Genomic DNA, 20,813 nt, shown 5'->3' with positions numbered 1-20,813 from the left:
AGCATCCCATCTGAATCCTTTAAGGCAGTGTGGATTTGGACTGCCAACACTGCACACCCTTCTGCTCCAAGCTCCCCTCTAATGAGTCTTTACACAGTGTTCCTAAGGCTTGGTGTCTGGCAAAGTTCCTTGTGATATGTATCTTTGTAACCTAATTCACTCATCCCTGATGGCGCTGTGAAGTATGAAGTGCAGTGACATCTTTTGTTCCCACCCAAACCCAAATAGTGGTCTCCTGTCCAATTCCTGATTGTTGCCCTGAATGGAGGAGGAAGAGGAAGAAGAGGCAGCAGGCCCTGAATTAGCTTTATTCTCCTAGATTTTATTCAGTCACCCCTCTTCCTGAGTGCTTCTCTGTCTTCTATAACAACCTTAATGTATATGGCTGCTATTTGGAGTGTGCCTTTAAGTGCTGATATCTTCCTGTGACTGCTGCATTTGTGTTTAAGGCAGGTACAATCAAAATTTTTAAGACAGTTGGAGAGGTACATGAATTGGAAAGGTTTAGAAGCTTATGGGCCAAATGCTGGCTAATGGAATTAGTTTGGATTAAGTCTCTTGATGGGCATAGACCAGTTGAACAGAAGGGCTGTTTCCATGCTATTGTAGCTCTTTGATTCTACAACTAGTGTTAATATGATTAGAATCTCAGAGCAAACCTGGTTTTAAATGCTTTTTACTTTCCCTGCTTTAAGGCCAAATGCAATCATGAATGCATATTCATTTGAGAATTGTCTTTATTGTCAACAGATGTCTCATGAAGCAACTAGTGCTATGTGTCGCTCCATTAAGTTGCAATGTGAGCTCTACCCTTCCCGACAGATTGCAGTTTGCCTTGATCCCTACTGCGGTCTTGGTTTTGCACTCTGGTGCCTCTGTAGGTAAGAAAAATGTTCCTAAAGACATTGATTATTAAGATGTTATCTGTTGACCTGGAATATGGGGTGAAGGTAAAGAGTTGTTTTTATGATTGTATACTTGTTCCTTATGATTTTTTTCCAGGGATCGGTGTCAGGAGCTTTACTGTTAATCATATGGAATTGGAATTGGTGTATATTGTCACATGTACCCAGATACAGTGAAAAGCTTTTCTTGAATACTATTTATGCAGATCAGAATGTTACACAGTGTATTAAGGTAGAACAAAGTAAAACAATAACAAAGCAGAGTAAAGTGTAACAGCAACCGAGAAAGTACAGTGCAGGTAACCATTAAGTTGCAAGATTTATAATGAAGTAGAGTGTGAGGTCAAGAGTCCAACTTACTGTACTAGGGATCTATTTAATAGTCTAATAACCACAGGTAGAAGCTGTCCTTGAGAGATAAGGTGGAGGTAGGAGGCATGATCAATAAGTTTGTAGGTGACAGGAAGATTGATGGAGTTGATTGTATGAAGAGTAGACTTAGTCTGCAGGACTATATATAATAATGTTTTGGTTAACTAGGCTAATAAATGGCAGATGGAGTTTAATCTAGATAAATATCAGGTAATTAATTTTGGGAATACTACTGAGGCTAGGACATACACCATGAATGGTAGGATCCTAGCGAGTTTTGAAGAGGGACCTTGATTTACAAGTTGAAAGGTCTCTTTGAAGGTGGTAGGACAGGTAGGTAACATAGCAAATGGATTCTGCCCTTTGTTACTCAGGACATTGAATACAAGAAAAGGGAAGTTATCCTTTAACATTATAACATATAGGTCAGGCCCCATCTGGAGTACAGCATGCACTCCCGGTCACCATTCTATAGGAAAGATGTGATAGTGCTGAAGAGAGTGTAGAGGAGATTCACCAGGATGTTGCAGGGAATGGAGAAACTGAAGAGTCTGTGTTTGCTTTCCCTGGAGCATGGGAGGTTGAGAGATATAACTGAAATATATAAAACCGAGGGGTATAAAAAGAAGTAGACTGCAGGAAACTTCTTCCCAAAATCAGAGGAGCATAAATTTAGGGTAAGGGGCAAGAGATTTAGAAGGGTTCTGAGGGCACCTTCCTTCACCCAGAGAGTGTTGAGTTCTTGGAATACTCTGTGAAAATGTGCAGATTCATTTAAGAAGTAGACAAACACTCGAATTACTTAAGCATAGAAGATAACTGGTCAAGTATTGCAAGATAATGATAATATGAATGGGTGCCCAATGGTTCACATTGACATGGTGGCCTGTTTTCAAAGGGTATGACTCTGTGGCAGGAATTTAGCTACAGGAAATTAACTCTACCATGGCAATTACATAATTCTTCAATTTATAACAAAGTCAGTGCCTGCAAGTGCAAAAAAACCTATATTTTCATACAAATTAGTGATAATGAGAAACCAAAAGACTGTTCTAAAATGTAACTTTGTTTTATGCTGATACACAGTCCTTGCGTGAGCAAACCAGTTGTGACACTGGAAACCATAACACCACCTGTAAGCACTTCTTGTTGAGAAGAAACATGCTTATTAAAGACTTGATCTCTAACTACTGTTGTTCATTATTTATGATTTAATGTAATGTCAAATAAAGAACAAATTTCTAGTTTAATTAACTGAGCTGAAACTAATGTGCAATGTGTTCTTTCTAAGTGGTTTGGTATTAATAGGTGATTACAGAGCATGGCAAGTCAACATGTTGAAACTTAACCTGTGATAGCATAGAATATTGATGTGTGAGTTCAGTCTGCTAAAATTTGATTTCTCAGCTTGCGATGTTGCTACATAGCTATGGGGAAGCATCAGAAATGTAGAGCGACATTCAGTTTTAAGGTGCTCTAATGATGGGCCTCTCAACACATTTGAGCAGCATGGAAAGAACCAATTTAAGTGAAAGAAAATTAAAGCTATTCTCTGTATGTTCTCACATTTATTTTATGATTTATTTATTTGGTCAATTGTCTAAGGTTGTACTATGAGCACAGTTAAAGATGTCAGATATAAATTTTCATAATTATTTTGTGTTTTTTCCTAGTGTGTATTCAGGTCATCAGTCCATCCTTGTTCCTCCCCTTGAATTGGAGAGCAATGTCTCTCTGTGGCTCTCTGCAGTTAGTCAGTACAAAGTGCGTGTGACTTTCTGTTCCTACTCTGTAATGGAGATGTGCACTAAAGGACTTGGTGCACAAACAGATGCACTCAAGGTAGGAGCCAGTAGTGAATCTGGAGTTTATTTGGCAAATTGTGTCAATGACTGGGTCTTTTGTTGAAGTATGCTATGTTAGCTAGATGACAACACTTTGGCTTTTCAAATCATATTTAATCTTGTTGAGGTTTATACTAAATGGCATATTTTACAAAAAGAAATCACTTTACCTGTTCTTCATAAATCTAAGAAATGTTACCGTTTTCATAATCTCTGCACTGTCATGATCTTAAGACCATGTTTTCTTTTTCCAAGGCAAAAGGTGTAAATTTGTCCTGTGTTCGAACATGCATGGTGGTTGCAGAGGAGCGACCACGAATAGCGCTTACACAGTCCTTCTCCAAGTTATTTAAGGACCTTGGACTATCTCTGAGAGCTGTCAGTACAACCTTTGGCTGCAGGGTCAATGTGGCCATCTGCTTACAGGTGAGAATTTCATGATATTAGCTAAATTAAACTGAAAATCTATTCATATGTCAATATCTTTCAGTGAAGAGTAAACCCTCAGCCTAGGCAATGCCACAGGCTTCTACCTCTTCCTTGTTTCTGAAGAATACTTAACTGCCCCAAGTTTATCTTAGGCAAAACTACAAGTTTGATCTGTATATCCAGTTTGAAAATTACAGGAAGTGAATATGTAGTAAAACTGTTATGCACCTTAGGAGATAATACCCACCATTTTTCTCTGATCAGTCCAGAGCCATGGATCTATCCTTTGAAAATGGTCACTGGTCCCTGCATCTACAACCCTATCCCGCACAAGAAAATAGTAATCAAGTCACCAGTGTATCAATTTGATGTTAGACTAATTGGCACTATCATTCTGATGTAATGAACTTCTGGTGTAGGGAGTCTCAGATTTCACAGCAAAGTCTCAGAATTTTGTGTCGTGGTGGCTATGGAAGTAGAAAGAGGAAACTGTTTGAGGAGATGTGACAGAATAGTTCTGTTTATGATGTACATAATGTGTTATGCCCTTGCCATTGGCCTCTTGAAAATACCACTGTGATTTAATTAATGGCTGTGCTTTGTCCATAGTTTCTTTGGATTCTGTACTTAAGCAGCAGTGTAATTTTTTTTTTTGCTAACCACTGATCCAGTGTCTTCAGTAACTGTTTTGCTGTTTCTGTTTGTCTCTTGTCTCTTGCTTATGCTTCTCTCTCTTTTAAATCTGGCTGTCCCTTCCTCTCTGTGGGCTGACCTGTGTCATCTCCTTTCCTCGTTTTCTCCTCCCTCATACTCTCAGCCACACAGGCTGGGCAAGCTGGCTGAGCAGGTAGAGTAATTTTTGTGTCTTTTTTTTGTCCCAGATTATCATCTATGCCAGCTGGAAAGTTATCTAAAATTTATTTATTGCAAAATGATAAAGCTTAGAATTGCCTCTTTATTTTAAAGCTGAATGATTTGGAAAGAATCATTTCAGTGGAAATTCATCGTGCAAAAGGAAATATGTGACTTGTTGATAGAACTTAAGTGAACAGATATAATGGCATTGGGTGAAATAATTTTTATCCGTTGTTTTAATGGTATTTACCTATTAACAGTGGTCGGAATCGTCCTATTATTTTGTTATTTAACCTCCTCTCTTGTTAACCCTAGGTTTATTTTCCACTGATGAATGGTAGATACCATGACTTTGTTTATAGTTTGAAAATGAGTTCACATTATTTTATCATGTTTGTGTTTGAAAGCTAAAATGGCATATTTTTAGCGATGTGTATTATTGGAATACACATGGCAGGCAAACATTCTAGCCCCACCTGGACTTGCCTTAGAATGAGGTGCTGTTCTGTACGATGAGACAGAAAATCAAATCAATTTTAATTCCAAGCTCCTGTTAGGTCAGCAGCAAGCATCTATCAGTGGTGTCTACTTGGTTCTCCTGCACTTGTCTTGCAGAATATTTTACCTGTGAAAAGTTATTTTACTTGTAGAGCACAATCTCATTTAAGCACTGCAAATTGGTAGGGACTACTTGCCATAGAAATTCATTAATAACAAAGAATTTAAAAAAATAGTTGGATGAGCAAGTATAGGGAGGGAAACATACAATTAAATCCAAATGTTATTTTGTAATTGCTAAAGGGTCTTGTTATCATGAAATGTATCATCTATTTTGAATGCGTCTGTAATGCTTAATTTGCATTTAAGGATATTTACTCATGGTTATATAAATAGTATCCTTCAATTTTGAGTATTTTGTGCCAAAAAATATTGTGCAATCTAGGTTTAATAGGACAATTTACAATAAGCCATGTACTGTATTTTGTGAAATATGGTGTTTCCCATTTGTTGAACACATCTGATGTTGATATCAATACTTTTTCTTAGGGAACATCTGGACCTGATCCAACTACAGTCTTTGTGGATATGAGAGCCCTCCGTCATGACAGGTATGCTTATGCTATTAATTTGGATTTTTTATTTGTTCTCTCCTTGTATTTTTTATTTCGTTTCAAGCATCATCCTCTTTAGATTCTGGTGAGTTATGGAGTGTCTGATTTTGACAGATTAAAAGTTTGATCAATCTGTTTCATGATTAACAGCCAAGATAGACGCCTTTCCAGTCAGCATTTGCACTCTGATGGAACCTCCTGCCCCACTCTCCTCCATGTACTCTCGTTGCTTTATGTGCAGCCACCTCAGCTTCTTATAATAGTGAGCTTTACTTTTTAATCAATCTCTGATTGAAAGTTGTTTTTTGAATTCCCTTTTGGATTTCTTACTGTAATCTTAGATTTACTGTATGGACCCAAGACTAAGCCTCATCTGCAAGTGGAAGCTTTCTTGTGTACCTGCCAAACATTACAGTCTTAAGATCTTTATGTAATCACGATTTTTCTTGTGAAAAGACATAGGTTGATTAATAATTCATGATACAAGGAGTCTCATTTCTGGTAACATCTGTGTATATAGTTGATACCTGCATTTCCAGTGCTCTGTATGTAAATATGGCCTAATGGCTGCTATATGAAATTTGGCATTGTACAAAACCTAACCAGTTCTGTCAAATTTGCTTGAAATAAATTTAAATGCAAATATTTCCTAAATACTACTTTTGTGGAGCACTACCAACCATCTTTTGCTAATCTGAGTAATTAATTTTAATCTCCTACTTTCTTGTCATCTGTTTTGTAGCCAGTTTATTCTTGTTCCGTCTCTTAGCCCATGACTCAACATGTTCTCACATTCATGATTCAACTATGCAGAACATTATTGAATGTCTTTGTATTCTTGACACATTACGTTTACTTCATAACCCTTTTCTAATCTCCCGAGTTATTACAAGAAATTCAATAAGATTGATCAAGCATAAAATGCCATTTTGACTACCCTTTTAATTATTCTATTGCGCTAATCTGAGTGGAATTTCTGATTGTTTATTTAGTACATTTGAGCAAAATTTTAATTACCTTTCACAAATGTTAAGCTAATTGATCTGTACTTCCGTTGATATGTTCTATTTCACTTTATGTAAAGAAATTCTGTTAATTGTCAGCTAATTTTGGCACTGCTCACTTTTCCATTGAACTATGACATTTGCTTTGTTATTTTTTTTCTATTGCATGTGTGGTGACACATGACCAGAATGTTATCCGCTTTATTACATCTATTTTATTAATTATTGTTCCTTTTTCTTTCTTGAATATTTCATTACAATTTTGAAGCTCTTTCAATGTCATGTTCATCATATCAAGTCAAGTCACTTTTTATTGTCATTTCAACCATAACTGCTGGTACAGTACATAGTAAAAATGAGACAACGTTTTTTCAGGACCATGGTGTTACATGACACAGTACAAAAAACTAGACTGAACTACGTAAAAAAACAACACAGAAAAAAAAACTACACTAGACTACAGACCTACCCAGGATTGCATAAAGTGCACAAAACAGTGCAGGCATTACAATAAATAATAAACAGGACAATAGGGCAGTAAGGTGTCAGTCCAGGCTCTGGGTATTGAGGAGTCTGATAGTTTGGGGGAAGAAACTGTTACATAGTCTGCTCTTGACAGCCCAAATGCTTCAGTGCCTTTTCCCAGAAGGGAGAAGAGTTTGTATGAGGGGTGCGTGGGGTCCTTCATTATGCTGTATGCTTTGCGGATGCAGTATATAGTGTAAATGTCTGTAATGGCGGGAAGAGAGACCCCGATAGTCTTCTCCGCTGACCTCACTATCCACTGCAGGGTCTTGTGATCTGAAATTGTGCAATTTCCGAACCAGGCAGTGATGCAGCTGCTCAGGATGCTCTCGATACAACCCCTGTAGAATGTGATGAGGATGGGGGGTGGGAGATGGACTTTCCTCAGCCTTCGCAGAAAGTAGAGATGCTGCTGGGCTTTCTTTGCAATGGAGCTGGTGTTGAGGAACCAGGTGAGATTCTCTGCCCGGTGAACACCAAGAAATTTGGTGCTCTTAACGATCTCTACTGAGGAGCCATCGATGTTCAGCGGGGAGTGGTCGCTCCGTGCCCTCCTGAAGTCAACAACCATCTCTTTTGCTCACGAGTGAATCTGCAGATGCTGGAAATAAATTTTTTTAAAAACACAAAATGCTGGCAGAACTCAGCAGGCCAGACAGCATCTATGGGAGAAGGCAGTGACGACGTTTCGGGCCGAAACCCTTCCTGATGAAGGGTTTCGGCCCGAAACATCGTCATTACCTTTTCCCATAGATGCTGTCTGGCCTGCTGAGCTCTGCCAGCATTTTGTGTTTTTTTTAACCATCTCTTTTGTTTTGTTCACATTCAGAGACTGGTTGTTGGCTCTGCACCAGTCTGTTAGCCGCTGCACCTCCTCTCTGTAAGCTGACTCGTTGTTCTTGCCGATGAGACCCACCACAGTTGTGTCATCGGCGAACTTGATGATGTGGTTCGAGCTGTGTGTTGCAGCACAGTCGTGGGTCAGCAGAGGGAACAGCAGTGGACTGAGCACACAGCCCTGGGGGCCCCCGTGCTTAGTGTGATGGTGTTGGAGATGCTGCTCCCGATCCGGACTGACTGAGGTCTCCCAGTCAGGAAGTCGAGGATCTTTGTTCCCTATTAAAAACAAAGCATTCATTATCTCTGCCAGTAATCATTTCATTATTCTCGCCTTTTTGCTGCTGTGAGTTAGAGCTAAATGGAGCCATAAAGTTTGCATTTGTATGTTTTTCTCCATGTAGTTTCATGTATTCATAGAGATATGGAGCAAGAAATGTTTTGGTACCGAATGCTTGAATGAAAACATAGTTAATTGAACAAAAGAAAAAAATGCAGTGGAAGACAGAAAGTGGAAACAAAAGGAAAAGTTGGAAATATTCAACTTTAATGATCTGGTTCATTGATTTTTCATTAGAACAGGAAGAGGTCCTAGTCTGAGTCTGGATATATATTTAAGAGTTCAAATATTAAAGAACATAGGCAGGGAATAAGATGGGTGCAGAATGTTGGTAGGAAAGGACAGTTGGAAAAGTTTATGAAATAGTTAAAGCTGAAGTATTGATGGTGCAGGGCAAATTGGGATGATACTGGGACAAATAAAGCAACAAAAAGTGTTAATGATAACTGAAGAGTAGGGAAGCTTAGAACGTGGTGATATGTGTGTTCTTTGGCAGATCACTGCTGGCTGCTCATCAGCCTGACCTTTAAACCCAGTTCAGAATCAGAATCAAGTTTAGTATCACTGACATATGTCATTGTTTTAGTTTATCGATTTTCTATATCAGCACTCATTGTCTTGAGAAAATGGATATTAATTAAAGGAATACTCAATACTGTTACCGTTACAAACAAAAAATATCAGTCACTAATAAAACTTCCTTTTACACCTGTTAAAATTTACAATCTGGCTCCTTTTTTTATTTTCATGGATGTGTTGCCTCAGTATTGTAAGAAAGCAACCAAAATTTGGTTGAAATTTATAGCAAACATTCAACTGTAATACAACTCTCGAAGAGATGCCCCTTAAATCTATCAATGGGTTAGTCATATTAATAGAGAAAAATATAAGGATATGCTGACAAATTAGAGAGTTTTCAAACACCCTGCAAATAGCACATCAAGGGATTTTTCATCCTGAAAGTGCAAACTGCTGTGGTGTCTGAATGACAAAACATTGCTTTGTAAGAATTTTTGATGTATAAATAAAGCTTCTGATAGCCCTGTAATTTTGAATGTTCTTTGGTGACAGCTATTTTGGGTAACTGTGAGATTGATTCACTGCTGTTAAAGAACCATTTCTGCGATGCCCTGCTGTTTTCCTTTCAGTCTTATCATTTTCAAATTATAAAAGTCTAATCTTGTCTCCTGTGATGAGCTCTCTGAGACAATAGGTTATCTATGAGATAGCAGTAAAGAGCCGGTGTTATATCCCCCCTGGTGCTACTGCTCCACCACCAAACTCGACAAGGCAGGCTGTTAGAATAGAGATGATGTAAGCAGGCAGCCACATACCACAGTATAGCTTTCCAAAGTGCATAGGAAAGAACAAATGGGAAAGTTTGTGAATAGATGGAGGATTGAATGAGTAAAGCATTGATGATACAAAGCATATGGGGGTAATATTGGGGCAAGTAGAGCAACAAAAGTGAAGTTGTAAAGATAAAAATTTACCCACTCTTTACAGCAACTGTTGCTGGGATGTAAATTGGCTAAAGCAGAAGCAATATTATTCTTGTACTGTGTTTTTCTGTTTTGTGACTGCCCATAAAGTTTGCTAGAATTCTTTCCTTTCATTAATGTTGCAGTACTTGAAGGAAATCATAAGGAAGCTTTTACGTGGCACGCTCATCATGGCAAATACAGCATTACATCAGCCACAGGATGTAACCTAGACCCATTCATCTTTTATACATTGGCTCCTGGTCTGGCACTGCAATATGGTTAATCTCCTCATTGTATTCAAATTGCTCTGTAGCTTATTCTCTGCACATCTATAGCTCATGAGCTTTGTTAAGTAGCATAATGAAGGAATGTAAATAATAGTGTTGAGATTCAGATCCTGAGGCTGTTATTTCTCTTTTCTGAATATATTGAATAGCATATATTCGAAAGTGATAAATGCATGATAAAAGTAAGTCATTTTAAAATGGTAATTCCCGTTGGAGGGAATGTTTATGTATATTTCTTTAATATACTGTTTCTTATTCTTAAAAAAAATGCTTTTTTAAAGAACTAACTTCTCTTGTTCTAGGGTGCGCTTGGTAGAGAGAGGCTCCCCACATAGTCTTCCATTAATGGAATCAGGAAAGGTACGTGCACTAGAAAGCTATTCAGAGTTGGTAAAATCTTAATCTTATGTCTGAGTAGTCAGGCCTCAAAATGTGGGAGGTTACAGTTGAAAAGCAGATAAGAGAAATCAGGAATAAGTGTTGCCAACATTATATGTTGTTTTAAGAATAATGTTGTATTTGAAGTTTAGGAGAATTAAGAAATAAGTTGAGAAAAGCAAAGTTGAAAATCACTAATAGAAACAGAAGATTCCTTAGGTCTTCAACAGCTCAGGCAGCATCTTTCAAAAGATAAACAGAATTGATGTTTCAGGTCAAGAGTCCCTCGTCAGTTCTAACAAAGGGTCTTTCACCTGAAATGTTAACTTTATTCTCCAAATGTTGCCTAATTTGCTAAGTATTTCCCATATACTGTTTTTCATTTAAGTTGAGAGAAGCATTGGTCATGCTTATTACAATAATCAGTGGGAGATATGACTGTGATAGAAAGGCATTAAATGTATTGGGTATCTTTCAAACAGGAGAACTGGGCCATGTAACATTTTAGCTTCCTTTTTCAAATATTTCACCACCTTGACTATTCAGAATGTGAATACAAATATCTTTTGATCCCAGTGTTAATCGATAAAATAAGGTTGAAAAGGTTTAAAGTTCAACAATAAAACCAAATGCATCCTTAATCCTTAACTTTTGCTCAAACATGCCTTGGACATAGGCCTGAAATTTTAAGTTTGCTTCTCTTGAATTTTATGATTTGCTGACTTTTTTCTAAAATATTTAAAGTGTAATAGAATTAACAGCAGAATCAAAAGCAAAGCAACTGGACTAATATACTGATCTTAAGCTTAGTCCTTTTGATCTCTTTTGCAGATTCTCCCTGGAGTAAAGGTTATCATAACTAACCCAGAGACAAAAGGCCCGCTGGGAGATTCACACCTTGGAGAGGTGAGATTGGAAAATATCAAATGTCAATCAAAGCCATATGCCACATTTGCTACAACTTCAAAAGTGTAGGGTCAGTGAGCATGGAAACAGGCCCTGCGATCCAGTTTATCCATACTGACTGCATTGTCTGTCTCAGCTAGTCCCATTTGCCTGTGTTTGAGCAATATCCCTCTAAACCTTTTCTATCCTGGCCCAAAAGTCTTTCCAACACTGTGGTTGTCCCTTCCTCTACAGCTTCATCTTGCAGCTCCTTCCAAAATCCCACCATTTCATGTGTGGAAGAAGTTGCCCTTTGGGTCCTTTAAATCTTTTTCTTCTTACTTTAGATCCACAACCTTTAGTTTTAGATTCCCCTTTGGTAACGTAGTGAGTGGTTAGCACAATGCTTTACAGTACAAGCAACGCAGGTTCATTTCCTGCCGCTGCCTGAAAGGAGTTGGTACGTTCACCTTGAGACCACATGGGTTTTCTCTGGGTACTCTGGTTTCCTCCCACAGTCTAACAGTACAAACTCTGCAAATACAAAGAGAAAGGAATAATAATAGTAAATAAGCAATAAATATCAAGAACATTGAGATGAAGAGTCCTTGAAAGTGAGTCCATTGATGGGTGGGACCATTTCAATGATGGGGCAAGTGAGATTGAATGAAGTTTTTTCAAGATCCTGATGGTTGAGGGGTAATAACGGTTCCTGAACCTGGTGGTGTGAGCCTTAAGGCTCCTGTACTTTCTTTCTGATGGCAGCAGCGAGAAGAGAACGTGCCCTGGGTGGTGGGGGGCTGTTTCCACAATTATTGATATGTTCTGTTTTCATCAAAGATGCATTGTTGTATGAATGCATATTGACACTTAATTGGCGTGACAAGATTTCACAAACAAGATGAATTAATAATTGCTCAGTTTTGTGCTGTTGCCCACAGGCTGTGCTGTGCAGAATGAGGGGCGAACCCACTGTCTCCCCTATAAATGGTGGCGTGGGATGCCGTCTGTCATTTGTGGTGGCACTTTGAAAACCAGTTTATTATCTGTTCTGTCAATGCCATACTCCTTTTTTGCTTCAAAATGTTGAATTAGTACAAACATTCTCAAACTTTTTTCTGTTTTCACCTTAGAGTTTCAAACCCCCCATTGACATACAACCCTGTCTCTTTTTAAAGGAAAATCTAAAGATCTATTTTATATAAAAGCTGATGTGAAATCAAAAAGGCAATTCAAATGAAGCTAGAGACAGAATTGGTTACACATAACTGTGACAGAGCTTGCATTCCATTATTTCTGATAAGGTGGAACCTAATAGTATAAGTGGTGGTGATGCAACTCCCTAACTTTAAATGCTCACTTTTATGTTAGTTGAAGGAGAATAACACTATACTTGTGCAAATCCTGCAACATCTGTCAACCCTGTGATCTCTGTCTTGGTTTATGACCTTGCCCTTACTACCCGCACTGTATTTTGCCTGTACTGTAACACTTTTTTCTGTACTCTTTATTGTTTTACCTAGTATTACCTCAATACATTGTTGTTAATGAATTGATCTGTGTAGACAATATGCAGGACAAGTTTTTCACTGTACCTCAGTGGAAACCTGAAATATTTCATAAGGAATACCAGAATCTTGGCATAAATAAAATTTGATAGTGTGAGAATCATGAGAGCTGCAACACTACTGGTAGTGATAATGCATGCAGAGCTTGTTCATTACAGCTGGCATTCTCTTCACCCTGGCTTCGATTTTAATTATCTTGCAAGAAACAAGCACCTATTATTATCAAACATATGTAATCCTCATTGGGCTTGTATGCAAATGTGGCTCGATAGCTAACTCTGCTAACAGCCACGTGACCTAAATATGAGAAGACTACCTTCCATAAACAATATATGTCCAGGGTCATGTGATTTGGGGTTCAACCAAATGGGAACATCATGATGTTCTGATTAAAGAAACCTCGATTTGAGCAAATGCTGTGTAAATACTGCCAGTACACAATTATCAGTTGGCAAGAAATAACAGATTGTACACCGCATAAAATTATAAAGAAAATATATTTACTAATTTCAGCTTCATCAAGTAGTTATTAAAAGAAAGAAAAGAAAAAATATAAAAGGGCCCATTACAGTTAAACCAGTCTAAATATGCTCATAGCTATTGGAGCTCTTCTCTTCCAAAACTGGATATAACCCTTACAGCGCTAAACCCATGGTCTGCGTGAAAGCATCCACCACAGTCCGAACTAGAAGTCTATCTTGAACAAACTGGTTCTCTCCCTCAGGAGTACTGGCCCTCCTCAGAGCCATTCATCTGCACAAAGCTCTTCTTGCAATGGGGACTACCCTTGCCATGGCATACTGTGACATTTCCCTTCTGTCCTACTCTGCGGTGCCTGCAAAAAAATCCCAAGCGAGACTACTGTCCATCACAAATCTCTCTCCGCCACGCTCTCTCTAGAACTTTCTCCTGGTCCCACCTTCCTGATTGGCTGATGCAACAATCCTAAGCTTCTTATCTTTAGCCAAAACCAAAACGTATTACGAGCAGGACACACTGCTTCTGCAGAAAACTGCTAAAATGAAATACCTACAGAAGAACAATAGAAGTCTTAACCAGGGCATTATACATTGTTAACCCAAATTTAGTTTTTGGAGGACTGTGAATTAAAATGGTTTTTAGCTTTTCACTCATTATTTGTTCATTGAAGGAAATAGTGATTATGTTGCCTTTCCTGCTCAGATTTAGGAACAGCTTCTTCCCCTCTGCCATCCAATGGATATTGAACCCATGAACACTACCTCACTATTTTTAAATTTTAATTTGGCACTACTTATTTAGTTTAACTGTTGTGTATCAAAAATATATTTTATTAATATAATTCAAGGTTTTTTCTCTCTTATTATGCATTGCATTGTGCTGCTGCTGTAAAGCTAACAAGTTTCACGACCTTTGCTGGTGATATTAAGCCTGATTCTGATTCTGACAGATCTGGGTGAGCAGTCCACATAATGCCACTGGGTACTACACTGTTTACGGTGAGGAGTCCTTGCACGCTGACCACTTCAACGCCAAACTCAGTTTTGGAGATACACAGACTTTGTGGGCACGGACTGGATATCTTGGATTTCTTCGCAGAACAGAACTGACTGACGCAACTGGAGGTGAGTTGGTGTGCTTCAAGAAAAAGAAGTGCTGATTCTTTTGTTTATTATAATTTATTAATTTAAATTTCAGTAAATATGGTAAGTTTCAAACAGCATGCTGGTAGAATGGGAGTGTTAAGAAGTTTAAGTTATACCATTTCAGAACAGTGTCTACTGTTACAAGAATTAAAATGCGTGAGATTTGAGATTTGTGACATGGATGAGTAATGTAACTTGTTTAGAAAAAACTTGAGCACTTGCAGAGAAAATATTTTTATCAAATTCTGATTTAAAGTCAACTAGGAACCATTCACTTGTTATTTCTGTTGACCTTGTATAGAATCTCTTTCAGATCCATACAAGGCAAAGGAAATAAAATAAGACAAAGGTTTGGCTTTTTGAATTAATTAATCATAAGTATATTTATGAGGAACATTTTCCGGGAGTTGTGTGATATGAGGCATATGCTGAACTGTGGCAACTACCAAAAAACTGTAGAAATTCAGGACTATAGTAGGTTGCATTTGTGGTTATATCAAAAATATAACTTTGGTAATTGAGGAAATGAAGACATTCATATACTTAAGGGAGAACGTTCTTATCTGTTACACTGAGCCAATGTTCCCTCTGATTTGTAATGACCTGTGTGCACAAAATTTCGTGCTGTGCAATTTTTTGGCCAGTGACAAAAACGTGCACACTGAATAATTTCGTCAATAAAAACTGTATAAATAAGCCAGTTCTAAAATCTGCAGACAAGTAATCACAAACCGTCAACACCATCCACATCAAAAACCGGAAAATGAAGGTATATGATTTGGAATGAAGGTATAGGATTGTGAAGTGGACTTAACATGCCATTGAGATTAATGACCTTTTGTACACAGTGCGCTGGTAGCAAAAGATGTGTGGCGTACACCACAGGGATGGCCAACCTATGGTGCATGCACCAAAAGTGGCGTATTGGATGATTAGAAGTGGCGCATTGCATCCCAGTGATAATAATAAAAAAGTAAGCCTACTCATGCAAAAAGTATTAACCAAAAATGAAATTGTAGGAAAAAAAGTCTATAACAGGAATTCAAGTAGCTTAGAGCTATAAATGTCTTTTGCTGAGAATAAATCTAAAACTTAGCAATTATTTTTAGCGATTTAATTATTTCATGCACATTTTTTGGTGAATGTTATCTTCTTTCACATTAACCTGTTTTCAATTTTTTTAAAAATTCAATGAGTCAGACTAGGAAAGAAGGACTTCTGTTCTGCAGTCGTTCCATAACTGTTCAATACAACATTTGATACTTGTTTAATCTTGAGGTGCCAGGCGTGGTGGATCGCAGGTTTTTGACAGTCAGTTTACAATTGACACTTGCGCGCTACGGAGTTGTGTTTTGTTCGTCTTTTGTGAACATTTGCAGTTTTGTACTTTTTCAAAAATTAAGCCTATTTTTTACATTCAGTTACCCATCACAGTGCAAAAGAAAAGCAGAAAGTGATAGTAAGCGTGAATTCAATGAACAGTGGGAAAATGAGTTCTTATTTATAGCGGGTCCGTCAGGAAAACCGTTGTGCATTGTTTGTGAAAACGCTTTCTCACATAATAGAAGACACGATCTTAATAGACACTATAAAACACAACATCAGACTAAAACAGAAAGAAAACTGAAGCTAGTGCTTGGGTCTGAGTTACGGAAAGAATATGTGATTAAGCAAAAGGAGAAATCAAAAGAAGACAAAATATATTTGTTAAAAGTCTCATTAAGGTAAGTAATGTTTATCTTGTTTTTATATTAAATCAATATATCATGTAAAAATGCTAAATATGTCTCTATTAACATTTTTACAAGAATTGAATGGGGGTACAAGAGTTGTGTGGCATATCTGAATTCGTGCGTGAAAAAGTTGACGCATGGAATGTGAAAAGTTGGCCACCCCTGCCTTAGAGGGAGCACTGCTCTGAGCTAACTCAGACTGAATTCTCTGGATATGTGATAGCTGTCTCCTGTTGCAGAACGTCACGATGCCCTGTATGTGGTGGGGTCCTTGGATGAGACTCTGGAGCTGAGAGGAATGCGTTATCATCCCATTGATATTGAGACCTCAGTGCTCAGAACACATAAGAGCATTGCTGAATGGTACGGCATAAATACTGTAAATTAAATATCAGAATGATGAATTGATAGAAGCTTGATTCACTAACAATTTTGCTTTAAAATTCTTCTTTCCAAATAATGTAAACTGTACATTGGGATGTGGAATGACTTTCTTTTGCTTGACTACTGCTTAATGAGTATAGATCTCAACAAGAGAGTAATGAGTCAGGATAGAGTTGTGGAAGGAGAGGAATAAAAGATAGCACATCTAAGTGATGAGGAAGAGAGTGAAATGAAAAGATGCGGATAAAATTAGCTGAATAGACCTGCAGAATCTACACTACACTTGATTTCAGCCAGAAGGTGATCCTGATTATATATGTAAGGCAAATGCCAAGAGAACATCATGAATGTAATTAAAACATTAGGGAGAATCTCTGAGGCACTGGAGTGGAAGACTGTCACATGAAATATGCATAAACCAGTTTCCAGGTTCTTATTTCATGTGGCGATCTAATGGATCGAAGGAGGACAGTGTCAGGGACCAGCATCAGTGTGGAGTCAGAAGGCTGAAGAGGAGGATTGACTCTATGCCACCAGAGTGTAACCCTAGAACAACAACTCATAGACTAGAGATGCAAGAAGGCAAAGAAGTAGGATCTTTGGGCCTTCAGCAACAGAGCACAAGAAAGGAAACAGTGACTTACAGTAAAGTGAAAAGTGAACTCACAAAATCACTGCACATTTCAGAGACACCATCTGAGCAATGTTTTTTTTTATTTAAAGCATTCAGACCTGGGAAGATTCCAAAGAACTGGGATAAGCCCATAAGAATTAGAAGATTAGCTGTTTTTTTTTTTTAACCTTCCAAAGATCATTGCTTCAGTATGTAGAAATGTCTTGTCATTTCAGTCTTGAATATTGACCTATATTTTGAGACCATGACCCCTTATGCTTGACACCTCCACCTGGTGGGGATAGTAGGCTAGGAATCGTCAACTTCTTAAGTACCAGGTCAAACCCTGTATTAGTCTGCAAGATGGAAGAATTGTGAAGAGAATGGAGCAGTGATAGATCAGTGGCCATGGGTAGTCAATGGATTGGTGGAAGGCAGAGAAGTGAAGTGATTTGGTAGTAGAATCTAGAGTAAGATGGAAATTGAAGGCAAGTGGCACAAAAAAACCTCTTGATTGCAGGAACAAAAATTGAATTTACATGGCTGCTCATCTGGTGGATTAAAGACTATGTGAAAGAAGTAGATCTTCCAAGTGTTGGCAGTGAAAAAGTGAAATTTGCTTGATAAGAGTAGAAATTTCTTTCCAAGAACACAAAAACAGCAGCACAGTTAAAAACTGAAATTCATTCAAAAATTTGAGTAATGGAGATTGTATGCCAGAGGGCGTAGTTAAATATGAGGAGATGATTGCCAGTCAAAACCATGCAAGTGTGCCCTTCCAGTTTAGTTCAGCAGTACAATATTGCATTTTGTAAAATAGTGAAAGGATTGGCCAATGTTATGTCAGACCTTGAAATGCTGCAAGAGTCAATCTACTGTCATGAGGATATTCAGAGGGGTCCCTCTTTTTCACTAGCTTTCCTCAGAAAGTTACAAAAGGTTTGAATTGGTGTGAAATGAAACCGAGCTTAGTAGTGCAGATGTGACCACAACTACATCTGTTTAAATTACAGATAAAGAATTCGAGTGGATGGGCAACCTTCCTTTTAAAGAGAGCTTTATTTTCTCATTCATCAAGTTGTTCTTAAGCAACTGCAACGGATACCCATGGATGGTGGTACAGCAAAGAAGTTGATCATGTGTTATCAATGTGCCACCTATCCTCATAATCATAAATATATTTCATGCATTATGTGGATAACTGTATCCCTAAGCACACTGTGAGTGGCAGCACAATGCCTTTCTTATATGTTCCTAATTTTTGTTCTTTGTTCCTCCACAGTGCTGTCTTTACGTGGACCAACCTGCTCGTTGTTGTGGTTGAATTGGAGGGTTCTGAGCAGGAAGCACTGGACTTGGTTGCCTTGGTTACCAATGTTGTTTTAGAAGAACATTATCTGATTGTAGGTGTGGTGGTTGTGGTGGACCCTGGGGTGATTCCCATCAACTCACGCGGTGAGAAGCAGAGGATGCACCTTCGGGATGGTTTCCTAGCTGATCAGCTTGATCCCATTTATGTGGCCTATAATATGTGAGCGCAGTGCTCTGACTGCCTATTGCTACTGCTGCCTCAGTGACAGTATTTGCCGGTGCCATGAATGTCCATGTCGATCTTGTATGCTGCACTAAGAATGAGAACGAAGAGAAAGCCAGGCCATGCTGGGAGGCGGTGCTGCGTGCATTAAAGCCATATGTCCAGTATGATCTGTCATCCATTTCTCATGATGATGTTCTGCAGAGCTCCAAAGGCTGTCACATCAGAAGACAGCAGGCTAGCCTACTACACCACTGCTGGTGCCATATTAAATGTGAAGTAGTGTTCTAGAAACGCCACTGTATCACAACACATTCAACAGACTACACAACTGCAATGGGGACATATCTTCTTCATACATCCTTAGACTTCCTACAAGAATGGGAGGCGAATAAGTTCTGAGTTTTGAGTCACCAGTGTTACCGTTTTCTTAAATCCCTGCTTTTCTCCACAGTATGTATCATCACACTCTTGTGTGGCTGTGGATTTGGAAGTTCTTTTTAAAACCTATTTATTCTGGATATAATTGGATAAATGGACAGGTGATCTATCCAAGAGCCAGGTGTGGGGGTGGGGCAGGTATTTTAAAGTTGTTCGCATCCTCAAGCTAATCCACTGTTCATGTCGCTGAGAAGTAAAGGAAGAATGATTGAGGACAATGCTTATGTTGAGTTCTGAGTTGTCCTGTGATGTTCGCACTAACGGCTTATGAGTGGAACTTTAGAAGAGTTTTAAATCCCACCCTTTTATTGTGATCTGCAGAGCTAGTGAGGATCTTGCCAACATTTCATTGTTGTGATTGCCCACTAACCATGATAATCTGGACCCAGCATCAGAAAGCCACAGTCGGACCACCTACCTACATTAGGAGCATTATCTCTCCAGGAAGAATAAAAAAATAAGTATCCTGTTGTTTTAATGAATATCCTATCTGATACTTTTTTATAAAATACTTTCATTCCATGTGTCATTTCATCTATGAAATTCAACTGCAATATTGCATTTTGTAAAATAGTGAAAGGATTGGTCAATGTTATGTCAGACCTTGAAATGCTGCAAGAGTCAATCTACTTTCATGAGGATATTCAGAGGGGTCCCTCATCTTCAGTAGCTTTCCTCAGAAAGTTACAAAGGGTTTGAATTGGTGTGAAGTGAAACCGAAACCTTTCTGTTTGATTATGCCAGTTACTACAATTTGCACCGTTGCTGGCATGCACCTGCATACCCGCTGGCTTTTCATGCATTCTTGGTCTTGAGATATAACACAACTTGGTGATTGCATAAATAAAGTTATTTCACACATTTCCAGCTTTTTCTGCTAAAACATTTTTATTTCCCTGATGGGACCACAACTTCTGCTAAAACATTTTTATTCCCCTGATAGGACCACAACATATGAGCATTCATTTGGTTTATTTGCCACAAATAAGACCTCCTGAAATTTTTACTATGAATTTCCCAAGGAAACATTTTACTCTTGTGTTCATGGCCATTTAAAAAATTGTGTTAAGTGAATAATCAGCACTGAATGAGATTGTAATGCCTCACAATGTTGTGATGTTGTAACTTGATTGGAGCATATTTTCCTTTTAAGGAGTCAAGATTATTTTATGTCATTTCCAGTACACAAATATAGAGAACAAAATGATTTTTCCTCTGGATCTGATGCAGTACCAAAAAGCACAATAAGATGACACAATTTTTTTAAAAAATCATAATTATTATAAATACACAAGAAAGCTGATACACATTGTATGCCCATAAAGAGATGCTTGGCACAGGAGTGTCTGTACATATGGTTACTCTGATAGGAGGAAATAATAAAATAGTGGTGGTGGGATGGGTTACTCGGTGGAGGTGTCAATCAGCCTTACTGCTTGGGGGAAGTATATGTTTTTGAGTCTGGTGGTCGTGGCATGTATACTACATTGCTTCCTCCCTTATTGGAGTGGGACAAATAGTCCATGAACAGAATGGGTGGGATCCTTCATAATATCGCTGCCCTTTTCCAGACCTTTCTGTATATATATGTATGTGGTGGATGTGTTCCTGAAACTATGAGAGGTTATGTGAGATGTGCACTCCCAGGAGTTTGAAAC

At 38.2% G+C, this 20,813-nt stretch overlaps 1 protein-coding gene across 2 annotated transcripts in view; it reads left to right on the top strand.

Moving 5' to 3' along the window:
* The window catches only part of LOC140728213 (disco-interacting protein 2 homolog A-like), a 264,393-nt gene extending 244,377 nt beyond the window's left edge, over positions 1 to 20,016 (top strand). The window contains exons 30-39 of one of the 2 annotated variants that reach the window (XM_073046627.1): positions 751 to 881; positions 2,951 to 3,119; positions 3,377 to 3,547; positions 4,368 to 4,397; positions 5,453 to 5,514; positions 10,297 to 10,354; positions 11,204 to 11,278; positions 14,255 to 14,429; positions 16,423 to 16,546; positions 18,463 to 20,016. In XM_073046627.1, the coding sequence (XP_072902728.1) occupies positions 751 to 881; positions 2,951 to 3,119; positions 3,377 to 3,547; positions 4,368 to 4,397; positions 5,453 to 5,514; positions 10,297 to 10,354; positions 11,204 to 11,278; positions 14,255 to 14,429; positions 16,423 to 16,546; positions 18,463 to 18,715 (1,248 nt within the window). In that variant the 3' untranslated portion in view covers positions 18,716 to 20,016. The remainder of the gene's footprint in view (positions 1 to 750; positions 882 to 2,950; positions 3,120 to 3,376; positions 3,548 to 4,367; positions 4,398 to 5,452; positions 5,515 to 10,296; positions 10,355 to 11,203; positions 11,279 to 14,254; positions 14,430 to 16,422; positions 16,547 to 18,462) is intronic. The other variant, XM_073046628.1, reaches the window with a different exon arrangement.
* Positions 20,017 to 20,813: the final 797 nt, after the last annotated feature.

This window comes from Hemitrygon akajei, chromosome 5 (genome assembly GCF_048418815.1).
Source record: "Hemitrygon akajei chromosome 5, sHemAka1.3, whole genome shotgun sequence".
In the NCBI taxonomy this organism is placed as follows: domain Eukaryota; kingdom Metazoa; phylum Chordata; class Chondrichthyes; order Myliobatiformes; family Dasyatidae; genus Hemitrygon; species Hemitrygon akajei.
The sequence above is the reverse complement of the archived record's forward strand: the minus strand, read 5'-3'. Positions and strand labels throughout refer to the sequence as shown.